Below are 12,614 nucleotides of genomic sequence, written 5' to 3'. Positions count from 1 at the left end.
CTCCATGCATGCCAGGCACAGGCAGGCAGGGGGCCCTCGCGTCCCAGGGAGCAAACAGGAACCTGCACAGGTTCCCACCCACCGAGAACCCACGAGGAGACATGTCATAAATACGCTGCATCTGGTGGGAGTCAGTGTCCGGGGTGGTGGGCTGCCCGAGGCAGGGGAAGGGTGGGCGGCACAAAGCGGGAATCCCGTCCTGCAGCTCCTCATGGGGCCACACACACCCGGGATGCCACGGCAGGTCACACGTGTCACCTATGGGCTGGCCTCGGCACCTTCCAGAAGCTTCTCCCAGCCCAACCCACACGAAGGAGCCATACAGGAGGAAGTCTTGTCCCCAGCACATGGCTCCCTGTGGAACGTCAACCCACACGCTTCTTCCACGCCTGGAACGCCCTTTTCCCACTCACACTGTTGACTCGGTGGGCCTGCTGCCCGAACCCGACCCCGGGAAGGGTGGCAGCCCACGTGGGGACAGGGTCTCAGCTGGCCCGGGGGCAATGGGGTTTTAGGGGAGAAGCACTACTCCTATGCCAACGTGTTCATTTTGGTTTTTTAATAAACAGAGCTGACTTGGGGGGGATGCTTTTTAGCTTACGATAAATCGGTCTGGTGGACCCCCCTGCAGTTTGCTGAGACATCTACACGTCTCCCTGAGTACGTGACTAACTCAGGTTGAGGGGCTAGAGATGGAGTGGCCGCTGCCATAGACGCCCAGCCCAGAGAGGTGCTGGGCAGGGAGGGACGAACAGCAGATGCCAGCAACCTTGGGGCGCCCTGCCCCCTGGCTCCTGAGGCCTGATCACACGGAGGTTCACCCGCATTCCCGCCACATGTACACAGAAGGCGCAAATGCCACGGGGTAGGGATTAAGGCTATCCTTGGGGAACCGCATGCCTGTGGATGTTGTGTGAGCTAAGAGCTGCCAACACGCACATATCCTCTGCGCTAGAGCTGCCGAGGCCAGCCTGCCCCCCTCCAATTCCCAGGTGTTATTGAGACTGAATCTCAGGCACGAGCCAGGAGCTGCTCTGGGCGGAGGGAAGCGAATTAAATAGCAGCTACTGAAAGCGAAACAGCAGCAGGCACACTCTGCCTGCACACAGACACATGTGCATACACAGCCGTGCACATGTGGTTCACAGGGGGCTGTGCAAGCTGGCATGCAAGGCCCTAAATCTAAGGAGTATCCACACAGTGGCGACTTACAGGCTTCCCCATTCTCTATGCGGAAGGGAAAACAAAGAACATGTTACTCTGGGAGAGAACAGGATGAACTTTCAAACAGTTTCTGGGCACATCCCAAGCTGCCCTTTTTTCAGTTTACATAGGCTTCTCCACCAGAGGGTCTGACCCCATGGACCCCAGAAAGCCCCCTGGCCCCTCCCAGCAACCCAGGAATTTAAGATTTAGTTCCACTGCCAAAGAGCCCTGGGGGCTCTCGATGCCACAGGCAGGAGCCACGGCAGGGAAAGGCCCAGCCCCGAGGGCAGTGGGCACCACTGGTGGGGTCAGGGCTGGGAGTTCCAAGCCCACCCAGAAGCCCTAACATTGCCATTGCAAGACCCAGCGGGGGGCAGGGGCGCTGCTTCAGGTGAGCTCGCTGCCCATGTCCCATCTGGCCCCCAGAGGCAGACCAGCTCCTGGCCACATACGTCCCCCCGAGGCCCATGGGGGTGTGCCTGGGGCTCTCCAGCGGGCCGCAGAAGGGAGCTGCCAGCCTGCACGGACCAACACTCACGGCTTTAGGCTGAAGAGACCTTTGAACCCAGGCATGCCAGGGTCTCTGCTCTTGTGCTTCTCAGCGGCAAGCTTTTCCTTGGTCCAGGTCATCTGCACCTTGTCTGGCGAGGATGGGGCCTGGGTCCTGGCGGCCACTGCAGAATGGGATGCGGTGTTCCGGTCGTGGATTAGCTGAGCCTGGCGGGCAGGGCAACAACAGGCTCACTACGATCAGCAGGCCCAGAGCCCCCCAGGGGAACAGGGCGGGCTGGCCCCGGGAGCCCCAGTCAGGCCCCACACTGGGGCCCCGATGCTGTCCACTCTGGCCAGACCCCCTCCTCCCGAGCAGACTCATGGATTCCACCTGTCCCAGCTCTGAAGCTGACAAGGTCGGGCCGACATGCACATTCTGCCCTGACCTGCTTCCCTCCCTCTCACAGCCCCATCCCCTCGCCAACAGCAGAGGGACCACGTCCTTCGTCCTTCGGGAGGGAGCTGCCAGTCCAGGCCACCCCAGGAAGCCTGTGTCGGAAGAGGCACCACCTGATGGCCAGAGGGCATGGGGGAGGCCCAGGGGTCAGAGTGCAGCCCCTAGAGGTCAGGGACAGAGCCTGGGGAATGACTCACTGGCTGCCTGCCTGAGGACGGAGGTGATGGGGGAGAGAGGCCGGGGGCCTCGGAGGGGGTGACACAGGGGCTGTGCCTGGCTGGGACAGCAGCAAGGGCCAGCGTTGAAGGCGCTGTGTGTGTTAGGTGGGGGGCCACCCAGCCCAGCCCCACCTGAGTGTGGCCCACGGGGGCCTGTGGGGGGAGGTGGAAGCAGGCGCCCATCCACCACCCGCCCTTCACGAAACTTCGGGGGGGACGGCTGGCTCGTAGCTGTGGGACTGCTGGAGGGCACGCAGTGCCTCAGGGGGCTGCCTCCCACCCCATGACTGCTGGCCCGCAGCGGAGGGGCATGCCCGCACCTCTCTCTCCCGCTCTGTCCTGGACAGCTGCATCTGCTTTAGCATCTGGGACCTCTGCTCCATCACCAGTGTCTTCTCATATGTGAATGCTGAGATGTCGTTTTCCACCTGGAACATCCCAAGAGCTGAACGACATGTGCAGAAAGCAAGCCACCCATAGATGCCACCTACTAAACTTGGCTGAGAGCCAGGGCCAGGGCCGGGGTGAGAGGCAGGGCCAGGGTGGGAGTGCCAAGAACACCCCATTTGAACACACCCTGGCCCTGGGGCCATGTGCTGTACACTGACACCCTAGACACCTGCCTGCGAGGAGGCTGCCACAGCCAACCAAGGGCACGCTGTTGGTGAATCTGGATGTGGGCCTGTCTGGCTGTGGCTGCCAGCAACAGACCGAGTGCCAGGACATGCTCACAAGGGCCCAGAGCAGAGCCGATCACCTGCACAGTGTGCCTGCAACTCCCCACTGACCACCGAGCCGGGATCTCCTCGGTGACCCTGGCCTTCTTGCCTGCCAAGGGGTGATTCCTCTCAGGGCCTGTGTGACCCTCCCTGAAACTGAGCTCCGTCTGGCAGGGCCAGAGGGCCTGTTTGCTGTTCCCCTGAACTTATGTATTGTGTTAAATGCCCTTAAGTTTCCTAATGAGTCACGTAGGGAAACCAATGTTCATGTGGTATATCTGCACGGGTCTGTTTACTAAATTCTCACTAAACAGGGAGTGTGTTTTCTTGGGTTCCAGATGCTTAGTCGTTTTGTCTGCAGTACCCCTATTTCTGACCCTTATGGCTCCAACATCAGCTATCCAGCAAGCAGGGTGATTGTGCATGGCCTGCCAGCGGCTGACACCACAGGGGTGCTGACCCCGACTCCCACAGCACTCACTGGGCTGGTTCTGGCCCCACTGAATGTCCACTTATCCTTACTTCCTTAATACTCCTTATAAAACAATTCATTTTAAAGAGGAGTCTCACCCCAAACCCCTCTGTGCAGACTATTCATGGTTTATGCTCCTGACTGGTTTTCCTAAGCCTTGCTGGCTGGGACCAACTCCCTCAGTATTAGTGACCCTGATTCCTTACTGTTAAACTTTGGCCGTTGGCCACTGGCCTCCCCTGTGGGCACCCTGCCTCTGCTGGCCGGCACCCTTGGGCCCCATGCTCAGGAGGGCTCCCCGTCTAGGTGGGCCCTGCAGGGGAAGTTGCCTGGCAAACTCCCCAGATGCAGTGGAGAGGATTGGGGACCCTGCCACTTCCTGGCAGGAGGACCGAGCCAGGTCCAGCCTAGCGGTGCCTGGAGCTCCACGGGAGAGCGGGACCGGCTCCCCCGACTACAAATCCAGGTGGGGTGTCCCTGGTGGCCCTGTCACCATTTCAGTGTCCCCGATGCCACAGATGTTTGTAATTAAGCCTTACTTGCAATTAAGGCTGGAATCAAGCTGAGTTATGGGTTTTGACATTTCTATTAAACAGTCACAACCAACTACCTCCTTGGAAGGGCCTGAGAGCCTCTGAAACACCGTGACTAGTAGGTGGGAATTTTGATGCTGACTCCAAGCTCCGGAATGTGGTCCTCAGCCCTGCAGCCCCTCAGATGGAGGCCAGATTGCCTGTCATCCTAATTCCCCTTAGCTTCAGATGACTTAAAACTGCAGCAGGTCCCCAAACAGGGACAGGAGAGGCCAAAGCACGGTTACAGGAGTACGGCAACCCTGGCGGCAAAAGGCACCAGAGGGCGGGGCAAAGGGGGTGAGCGTGGGGGGTGGGGCTCCACAGGCCCCGCCCTCCCCGCGCTGGCCGTCTCACCCCCACGCCCCCGCTGTCCGCTCACCATCTCCACCACCTCTACCTCGGCGCTGATGCGGAGGTGGTACAGGAACATCTGCAGGTCCTTCTTCATTTGGATGCTGTTGTCATCCTCCTGGGCCACCGTGAAGATGCGCATGCGGCATTTCCTCCACACCTGGGCGCGGGGTGGGGTGAGGGCTGGCCGGTGCCACCCCGGCGCCCCCCGTGCAGCCCACAGCCCCATGCCCGTCTCCACGCCCTGTGCCCGTCTCCACGCCCCGTGCCCACCTTGTGCTGTCGCAGCAGGAAGGGCAGCAGCATGAGGAGGCCTCCATCATGCACGACCCACCACACGTCAATGTTCCCCTCGCCGAGGCGCTCCTGGTTTTGCGGAAACAGGTCCACGTTTTTGGCCACCAGCAGGGCCTGCTGCGCAGCAGTGGTGTCACGCACAGTGTCTGGAGAGGCAGTGGGTGCCTTGGATGGGGCGGAACCGCATGGCCCCACGGCCTCACTGCCCCCAGCCAGCCTGAGGGGCGGTGGCTGCGGGCAAGGCCACAGGGTCCCGCAAAGCCCCTGCCCAGGGCGGCCCCGCCCCACCTGCACAGGTCACCCAGGAGTCACCCAACTGGGAGCAGGGTTGGGAGACTGGGTGCTTTTTAATTGAAGGCCTCCAGAGAGCATGATCGTCAGACCCAGAGGAGCACGTGGAAGCCTGCACAGGCCCTGGGGCAGGACGCACCCACGAAGTTCTTCCAGGAGAAAGGGTTGTCCTCCTGCTTCCAGGACTGTGGCCAGGCCATGAGCACCGTGTTGTGCCTCATGCCCCCCAGGCCGGCCGACTGGATCAGGTGGGACATGCCGTCCCGCCGGGTGCAGGACACCACCAGCTGGCAGAAGCCCTTCATTTTCTCCATGCTCATCAAAGACCGAATGTTCTGAGGAGACAGGTGGGGTCAGGCACCCTGCAGGCCCCAAGGCAGGGCCAGGGCTGGCAGGCGCAGCCTCCACCCCTGGGACCTGGGACCCCGGCCGGGTGCCGGAGGGCCACCTGCATGCGTGTGAGGGAACAGCTGTGTGGGTGGATGAGCTCACGCATGCATGGGCATCGGCACACACCAGTGAGGCCCCTGGTTCCCTGCCACCTCTACCCGCTAATTAGCCCAGACGGTTAAGGCCAAGGTCACCAGCAGACGCCAGCTTTCTGTCCTAGTCAGCACGCTCATGGCTCAGACACCTCCAAGTGCTTCTCAAGTGAAGCTTTCAAAGATTAAAATGATCTCCATAGAAACTGGATTTAAGGCACAAGTCAGGGGCTGCTTGCCCTGCACACTGGTCATGAGAACGACTTTAAAGCTGCCAGAGCAAGCTCAGGGCACTTCTCCCATGCTGCTTCTCAGAAGGGTGCAGTGGGCTGCCCTGGCTCAACCCTCGGAGCAGCACACCGCCTGCTGGCACGGCGGCCAGCGCCATCTCCCAGTTGAGGGCAGAGGAGCTGCCAAGCACTTGTACCACGAGCTGTGGCCACAGTCACACAGCTCTTAGCAATGTCGGAAATAAAAACCCAGGCTTTCCTGCCCACAGAAGAAGGTCTGGCAGGAAATGCCCCAGACAGGCCTGGAGTTTGTCACACCGAACACAGGAAGCAGACAGGACCCCCAGGCTGGGCCAAAACAGCAAAGGCACCAAGGTGAAGGGGCTGCCCTGGCCCAGCCGAGAACAGGCTGATGGACATCCCAAGGTCACCCGCACAGCACCTAAGCCCGTCTACAGTCAGAAACCACCATGCGGAGGCCAGGGTCCACGGTCCACAACCGCCACACTGAAACCAGGGTCTACGGCCAACAATGGCCACGCTTGGATCCAGAGTGTGTCCCTAACTACGATGCTTAAACCCAGGATCCACAGTCAATGAAGGGCACGCTTAAGCCCGGGTCTGTGGCCCACGACTGCCCAGTTAGACCCAAGGCCTAAGTCACGCTGGTGCCTTTGGAGAGAAAGGAATGGAGCAAGCGTGTCACCTGACCTCCAACGAGCTGAGCCTGCGAGCCGCTGAAGGCCAGGGCAAGTGTCTCCACAGGCACTGGCCACCTGGGTGGCCGAGCAAGGGCAGGATCAGGATTGCCATCTGCAACTGCTGACGGGCAACGCTGCCTGTAACCCTGCTCTGAGCTCTCTTGCCTGCCCCAGAATTAACTGCCTGGATCTAAGTGAGCCCAGCAGTGCTGCCTTGATTCACAGGCATGTGACCATGGCTGGGGGGTGTTCCAGAGCACCAGGTATGGGGACCCTCCTGACAGGGACAGGGACCACCCAAGAGGCAAGAGAGGCAGACACGCCACTGGCCTGGTGGGAACAATCCTTACTGGCACGGAGGGAAGAGGAGATCTGAGCAGCTAGGAGGCGAGGGGCTGCTGGGGCGCCCTAGACGTTGCAGGGTGGCTGCAGGAAAGGCCAGCCCTCTCAGAGCAAATGCGGAGAGGATGACAGAGGGGAGGGGGCAGACTGGGCTCAGAATAACCAGGCCAAGGGCAGGGAGGCAGGGTCGCAGGCTGGGGGCTGGCCGCACAGGGCTTGATACTCCATTTGCCATTTCTGTTCACATTTGGATTTCCTGTAAGAAGGTGCCTGAAGGGCAGGGAGTGACATGAAGAGACTGGGCTCAGGACCAGATGCTGAGGAGCCGAGGGCAGCAGGTCAGACGTGGTGCAGCGTCAGCATCTGAGTCAGGGAGAGGGGGCCTGGCCTGCCCTTGGCCCTCATCCCTGCCAGTCCAGAGCCTCTGACGGCAAACGCAGTGGTGGTACACAGGCCTCACACACGTGCAGACCTCAAACGTGGGAGGACGTGGTATGAAGCTGAGTGGTCAAGGGCCTTGCAGGCACCCCATCCAGGGCCTTCCCGAGGCTCATGCTGGCTGGCCCGTGGCACCAGGCCCTTGGAGGCAGGCCCTAGCTTTCCTGGGTGTCACACCTACTGGGGTTTCTAGCCCTGCACACTCCAAACTCAGAAACCACCGTCTCCTCTGACACAGCACGACACGGCAGCAGAAGCGCTTCAGGGCCTCAGACTACAACGGGCTGGGCTGGCCTCCGCATGCAGCCTGGGTGGAGTGACCCCGCTCTGCCCTCCTGCCCACCCACCCACCTACCTCCTCGGCCCGCTGGGCCTCCGCGTGCTTGTCCAGGAAGGTGCCCTCCAGCACGGAGCCCACAATGGTCAGGCCCTTGCCGGCCTTGAGCTGTGTGGTGAAGGACAGCAGGCGCGGGTGCTTCACACCCTGTTCCTCGTCCAGGCTCAGCATCACCAGCACCTGCGGCCTGCGGGGGACCAAGGTTACCATGACAACTTACCACAGCACTGCCAGGTGGCTAGGGCCACAGTGAGCAGCTGCTGCCCAGGCACCCGAGGCACCTGGCTCTTGGGGGCAGAACTCCCTTCCCTCCAGTGGGCAGGAGGCGCACGATGGTCCACAGCAGAGCCCGACACCAGCCAGCTCCCCGACACCGCGCGCCATGCTGTCTCTGCCCACCGAGAGCCCCGTGCCCCTCGCCACCATGCCTGGCTCTGCGGGAAGGAGCTAGAAGCTACTGAGACAATCAGTTCCTAGAGAGAACCATGGACTGTCCCTGGAGCCTGATTTTAGGGACAGGCACTTGTGGGTACAAAGGGCCTGAGGCAGGGTGGGCTGGGGTGCTCACCTCCAGTTCTTGGTGTGGGGGGGACCGTGCTCCACGTGCAGCAGGGCGTAGCGGGCGGCATTCAGCGACAGCCCCCTGATGCCGTCTCCCCACTCCTTCTCGGCCCTGTGGGGAGGGGGTAGCAGTGAGCCTACCCACGGTACCCACAGGAAGGCACCCGTGGGGCAGCCTCCCAGAGAGGATCCTGGGGTCTCTGCAGCACCTCTGGGATGGGGGGCTTCCCAGGCCCACCAGTGGGGTGCAGGAGGGCAGGGCACAGGGAGGGGCAGCCTGGGAGGAGAGGGCGGTGCGGGGGCACTGGCACACCCGGGTGGGACCCGAGTTGGGGCAGGGACTTGGCGGGCAGGCAGAGACCCAGCAGAACTAGCCTCATCAGCCCCCAGACCCACCCTGGAGCTGGATGGGGGGGGGTTTACCCCGCCTTCCTCCCCCTGCAGGGACCAGGGCCGCTGAGGCCCAGAGATGCAGTTCGCCCACTACCGTTGCTGCCACCATTTGGCATTCCACAGGCGCAATTGGAAGCTGGTGATCACACCGATGCCATCACCAGACCGCGTCCGCCTCCAAAGGCACACAGAGGCGCAGCTCTTACAGGCAGGCAGGCCTAATGGCACCACGGCGAGCATGGCACTGCCTGCTGCGCATCATGTGCGCCCGGGCAGCTTGGCTGCTGCGGATCCCCAGGCCCCTGCTCCGGGGGCGGAACACCAACATGCTGGCCTATGTGGACCCCAGGGAGGCGGCCCCCCTTACGAGCGTGCCTGCATGCGGTGTGGCCACAGCACTCACCCACGGTACTCTATGTACTTGTAGATGCAACCCGCTATGAGCATGGCAAAGAGCGCGTAGTACCAGGAGCAGATGAACATCAGGGCCAGGCACAGGCTCATGCCCAGGAAGGACAGCGCCCTGGGGACACAGGCCTCACAGCACTTTGCCTCGCTCGCCCCGCCCCCACCCTCTCCAACCCGCATGCCTTGCCCTGCCCCTCCCACCTGCAGCCTCGCCCACCAATCGCAGGCCCGCCCCGCCCACCTGCAACCCCGCCCACCAATCGCAGGCCCTGCCCACACAGGGCCCCCAAAGTAGCATCTGAGTAGCTGCCTCAAACACATCACCATCAGCACATGATGAAAAAACCTGGTCACAACTATGTAACAGGGCACTTGGCGGGTGGGCCCTCCGCCAGCAAACCATTCTGGGGCACTGTTCAGCCACGTGGGCTCCGACGGGGCCCCAGTCCGCAGCCACCCCCTCCTACCCCAGTGTGCTCAGCACCCCTGTGCACCCAACACAGTGGTTCCCTGTGTCTTCTGGGACGACTGACACGCTGAGGCAGGGGCCCAGCAGCCCAAGGCTGCATGACTCAGACGCCTGGACATCCCAGGAGATGACCAGTGGCTTGGCTGGAGTTCATGCCCCAGAGAACAAGCAGGGACCCCTGGGCCACCCCACGTGCTTACCAGTGGTAGTACTTAAAACGTGGCCGCCAGTTGGGTGCGCGCAGCAGGGTCTGCACTGCGCAGGCCAGGTTCACAAACATGTAGCACATGAGGAAAAACCTGAGGGCATCAGGTACAGCATTGGGGGGCAGGCCCCAGGTCCCAGTACGCCGGGTCCCCTGCCCTCCACCTCCCAGGAAGCACCCTCCCTCTTGGCCACGTCACCATCCCACGGGCAACCGTGTCCCGTGTCCATCCCTGTGTCCCCTGGCAGGCCAACCCAGAGAGTGGGTGCCTCACGCCCCATCTCCTGCCGCACCCGTGGCCACTCACATGGAGAGGATGGGGGCCACGCTGTCCAGGGAGGCGATGAGGATGCCGGCCTCGCAGATGAGGGCTGTGAGCAGCAGGGCCCACGTGGGCTCCCCATTGGCCTTTCCGTGGCCAAACACCTGCAGAAGAAGGGCAGGGAGCTGGTGGCCGCAGCGCAGGGGCCTCAGGAGCACCCTGCATTCAGGGGAGGAGCCCACTGGGCAGGCCAACCCGGGGGCGTCTCAGAGATGCGGCACCAGCAGAACTGGGTAGCCTCACATGTCAGGATTGCCTCACCATGCCCGGGACACCCAGAACTCGTGGGGATAGATGAAGGCCCAGGTACCATTAGACCCCGGGCCTCCGCACAGAGTGCTGGCCGGGGATCACTGGCCGGGGGTCTCCTGGCATCCTGAGGCCAGCCCCAAGATGGAGGTGCAGGGTCCCTTCTCACACCTGCGGGGACATTCCTGGGTGGACCCCACAGTAAGGCCTGGGCCCTAAACCCGCAGCCACACAATGTGGCAGAACCTCCCGGAAGGCTGTGCCCAGCCTCTAGGGACACCACGCTGCCTGCTGCCCAGTGGTACAGAGGGATGACCACGTGAGGACACGGGAGAAGGTGGATGTCCACACGCCCAGGAGAGAGGTGCAGGAGGACCTGCCCTGCCAGCACCTGGACTCCAGACCAGCACCCCCAGGTTGGGAGGCAGTCAGGTCGTGTTTTCTGAGCAACCCTCTGTGGCTTGTGCTACAGTGGCCCCAGGACACTAATGCATCAATGGCCTCACCCCAAAAAGCCTCACCCACACTTGAGGAAGCAGGGGCCCTGGAACATCACATCCTGGCAGACAGATACTGCCCCACAGGTAGACACCCCTGGTCCTCCCAAACCTTTTGCAGAGCCCAGGCCAGCGAGGGACTGCCTGCACCCACACCCTGCACCCTCGGCCCCGTGACCACCTCAGGGCAGGGCTGCCAGGCTGAAGGTGGGGATCTTTAACAGTAAGGAGCATGTTGTGGGGGCAGACCCTTGGGGACTCTCCCAGAGGGCACCCTGCTCTTGGGGGGCTGACAGCAGCCACCGCACTTACCTGCAAAAAGGGGACGATGCCATCTCTGGCAATGGCCTGCAGCAGGCGTGGAGCCCCTGTGAGGCTCTGCAGGCCAGCGCCGCAGGTTGAGAAGAAGGAGCCGATGACGATGACCCAGGGCGATGGCCAGGCCAGCATACCAATGACGAGCTTCCCCTGCAGGGCCTCCCCAAACCTGGGGCAGGCACGGGTGGCTTTCAGAGCATGAGCCCAAGATGTGAAACCTTCCCACGTTTTGAGAACGTAACTGGCCCCACAGCAGTGAGCAAACGAGTTCTGCCTCCTAAGGGCCCGTCCTCAGGAGCAGGGGGCACGGCCCAGCCCACGGTCCACACAGCCACTGCCCCTCCTGCCACAGCAGGGTTGCCAGCAACAATGGCTCAGTCACAGCCTCTCCATCAGGGACCAAGGGGGACCCCTGTGCCCAAGGGCTGCTGAACGCGCACCCACAGAGAGGACAGTGGTGGCAACGAGGTGGTGGGGTCTCCCAGGAGCCTGCACCTCCAGCTCATCAGGGTCTGAAGTTCCTCTGGGTCCCCAGCTCCACTCTGGAGGACTGGGGACATACTGGGACCAAATGGGGTCCCAAAGGGGCCATGGGCTTCCTGCTGCACAAAGTGTGAAGGCCTGGGGTGACCTCAACTTCAAAGCTAAAGTCTTCAAGAAAACCGACGCTGACCCCAGAAGTTTCTAGAAGGTGCAAAGGAAAACCAACATACTTATCTCGCAAGACCACGCCTTCAATGCAGGCCCCAAACAGCACAATGCAGGAGAGGTCTGCGGCTCAGGTCAAGGAAGTGGTAGGCGCGATGTGGGGGTAATGGGGGCCCAGACACCATGTCCTCCACCCACCTGCCCTGTGTGCCCAGCCATGTCCCGTGACCCCTGGGGCGCCTCCCTCACTGCCCCATCCTAGCTCCAGAGAACAGCCTCGGGCAGTCAGGATGCACAGGGCCTGCAGAGCAACCACCATGGGAATGAACTTCAGCGACAGAAGCCTTGGCTACCCCTCCTAAAACAGTGGCTCAGTGATGACCACGACCAGCCATGGGTGCACGGTCAAGCTACGTGTGTGCAGATAACTGCTGCACATGCTTTACACACAGTGCCGTGCTCCGTGACTGACCTCGAAGGTGGGAGTCGTGTCCCCACCTCTTGTTATCTTTCACAAGATCATCACCAGCCCAGCTCCCTTGGAGGGGCTTGCACTGTGGCCAGAGCTCACCTCTGTCGGCCATGAGCTGAGAAGGGTTGAGGGGGCCCGGCCCTTCCCCAGTGCCCTTGCCACCTGACGCCTCTGCCCCAAGGATACAAATAAAAGACGTGGTCACGATGGCCATGATGGTCCCTGTGGGGATTGATTTCTGGGCATCCTTGAGGTCCCCAGACCGGTTTGAGCCGGCCATGATACCTACGGAGGCAGACGTGTTAACGTGTAAACCTGGAAACACCGCAGCTGCTGGTCAAGGCCCATCTGAGGCGGCATCTGCACACAGGGCCTGCTGGCCTGGACCACACTGAGCCATGCTGGAAAGGTGTGATGAGAAGCGCTAGCCAACGCCTGCCTGCTCTGCCGCTGGGGCCCCAGGC

The 12,614-nt window shown here is 61.9% G+C and overlaps 1 protein-coding gene across 11 annotated transcripts in view; it reads right to left on the bottom strand.

Annotated features, from left to right (window-relative positions):
- SLC12A7 (solute carrier family 12 member 7) overlaps positions 1-12,614 on the bottom strand; it is a 99,786-nt gene that overhangs the window by 28,237 nt on the left and 58,935 nt on the right. For 4 of the 11 annotated variants that reach the window (XM_037015427.2, XM_017678778.3, XM_037015430.2 and 1 more), the window contains exons 10-24: positions 12,337-12,435; positions 11,744-11,801; positions 11,025-11,199; positions 9,952-10,070; positions 9,640-9,738; positions 8,966-9,085; positions 8,657-8,737; positions 8,177-8,281; positions 7,627-7,795; positions 5,218-5,413; positions 4,764-4,933; positions 4,519-4,650; positions 2,694-2,801; positions 1,745-1,923; positions 1,213-1,227 (exon numbers count right to left, since the gene is read on the bottom strand). In XM_037015427.2, the coding sequence (XP_036871322.2) occupies positions 1,213-1,227; positions 1,745-1,923; positions 2,694-2,801; positions 4,519-4,650; positions 4,764-4,933; positions 5,218-5,413; positions 7,627-7,795; positions 8,177-8,281; positions 8,657-8,737; positions 8,966-9,085; positions 9,640-9,738; positions 9,952-10,070; positions 11,025-11,199; positions 11,744-11,801; positions 12,337-12,435 (1,825 nt within the window). The remainder of the gene's footprint in view (positions 1-1,212; positions 1,228-1,744; positions 1,924-2,693; positions 2,802-4,518; positions 4,651-4,763; positions 4,934-5,217; positions 5,414-7,626; positions 7,796-8,176; positions 8,282-8,656; positions 8,738-8,965; positions 9,086-9,639; positions 9,739-9,951; positions 10,071-11,024; positions 11,200-11,743; positions 11,802-12,336; positions 12,436-12,614) is intronic. The other 7 variants (XM_037015436.2, XM_037015428.2, XM_037015432.2 and 4 more) reach the window with 5 other exon arrangements.

Source organism: Manis javanica, chromosome 1, assembly GCF_040802235.1.
Source record: "Manis javanica isolate MJ-LG chromosome 1, MJ_LKY, whole genome shotgun sequence".
Taxonomy (NCBI): Eukaryota; Metazoa; Chordata; class Mammalia; order Pholidota; family Manidae; genus Manis; species Manis javanica.
The sequence above is the reverse complement of the archived record's forward strand: the minus strand, read 5'-3'. Positions and strand labels throughout refer to the sequence as shown.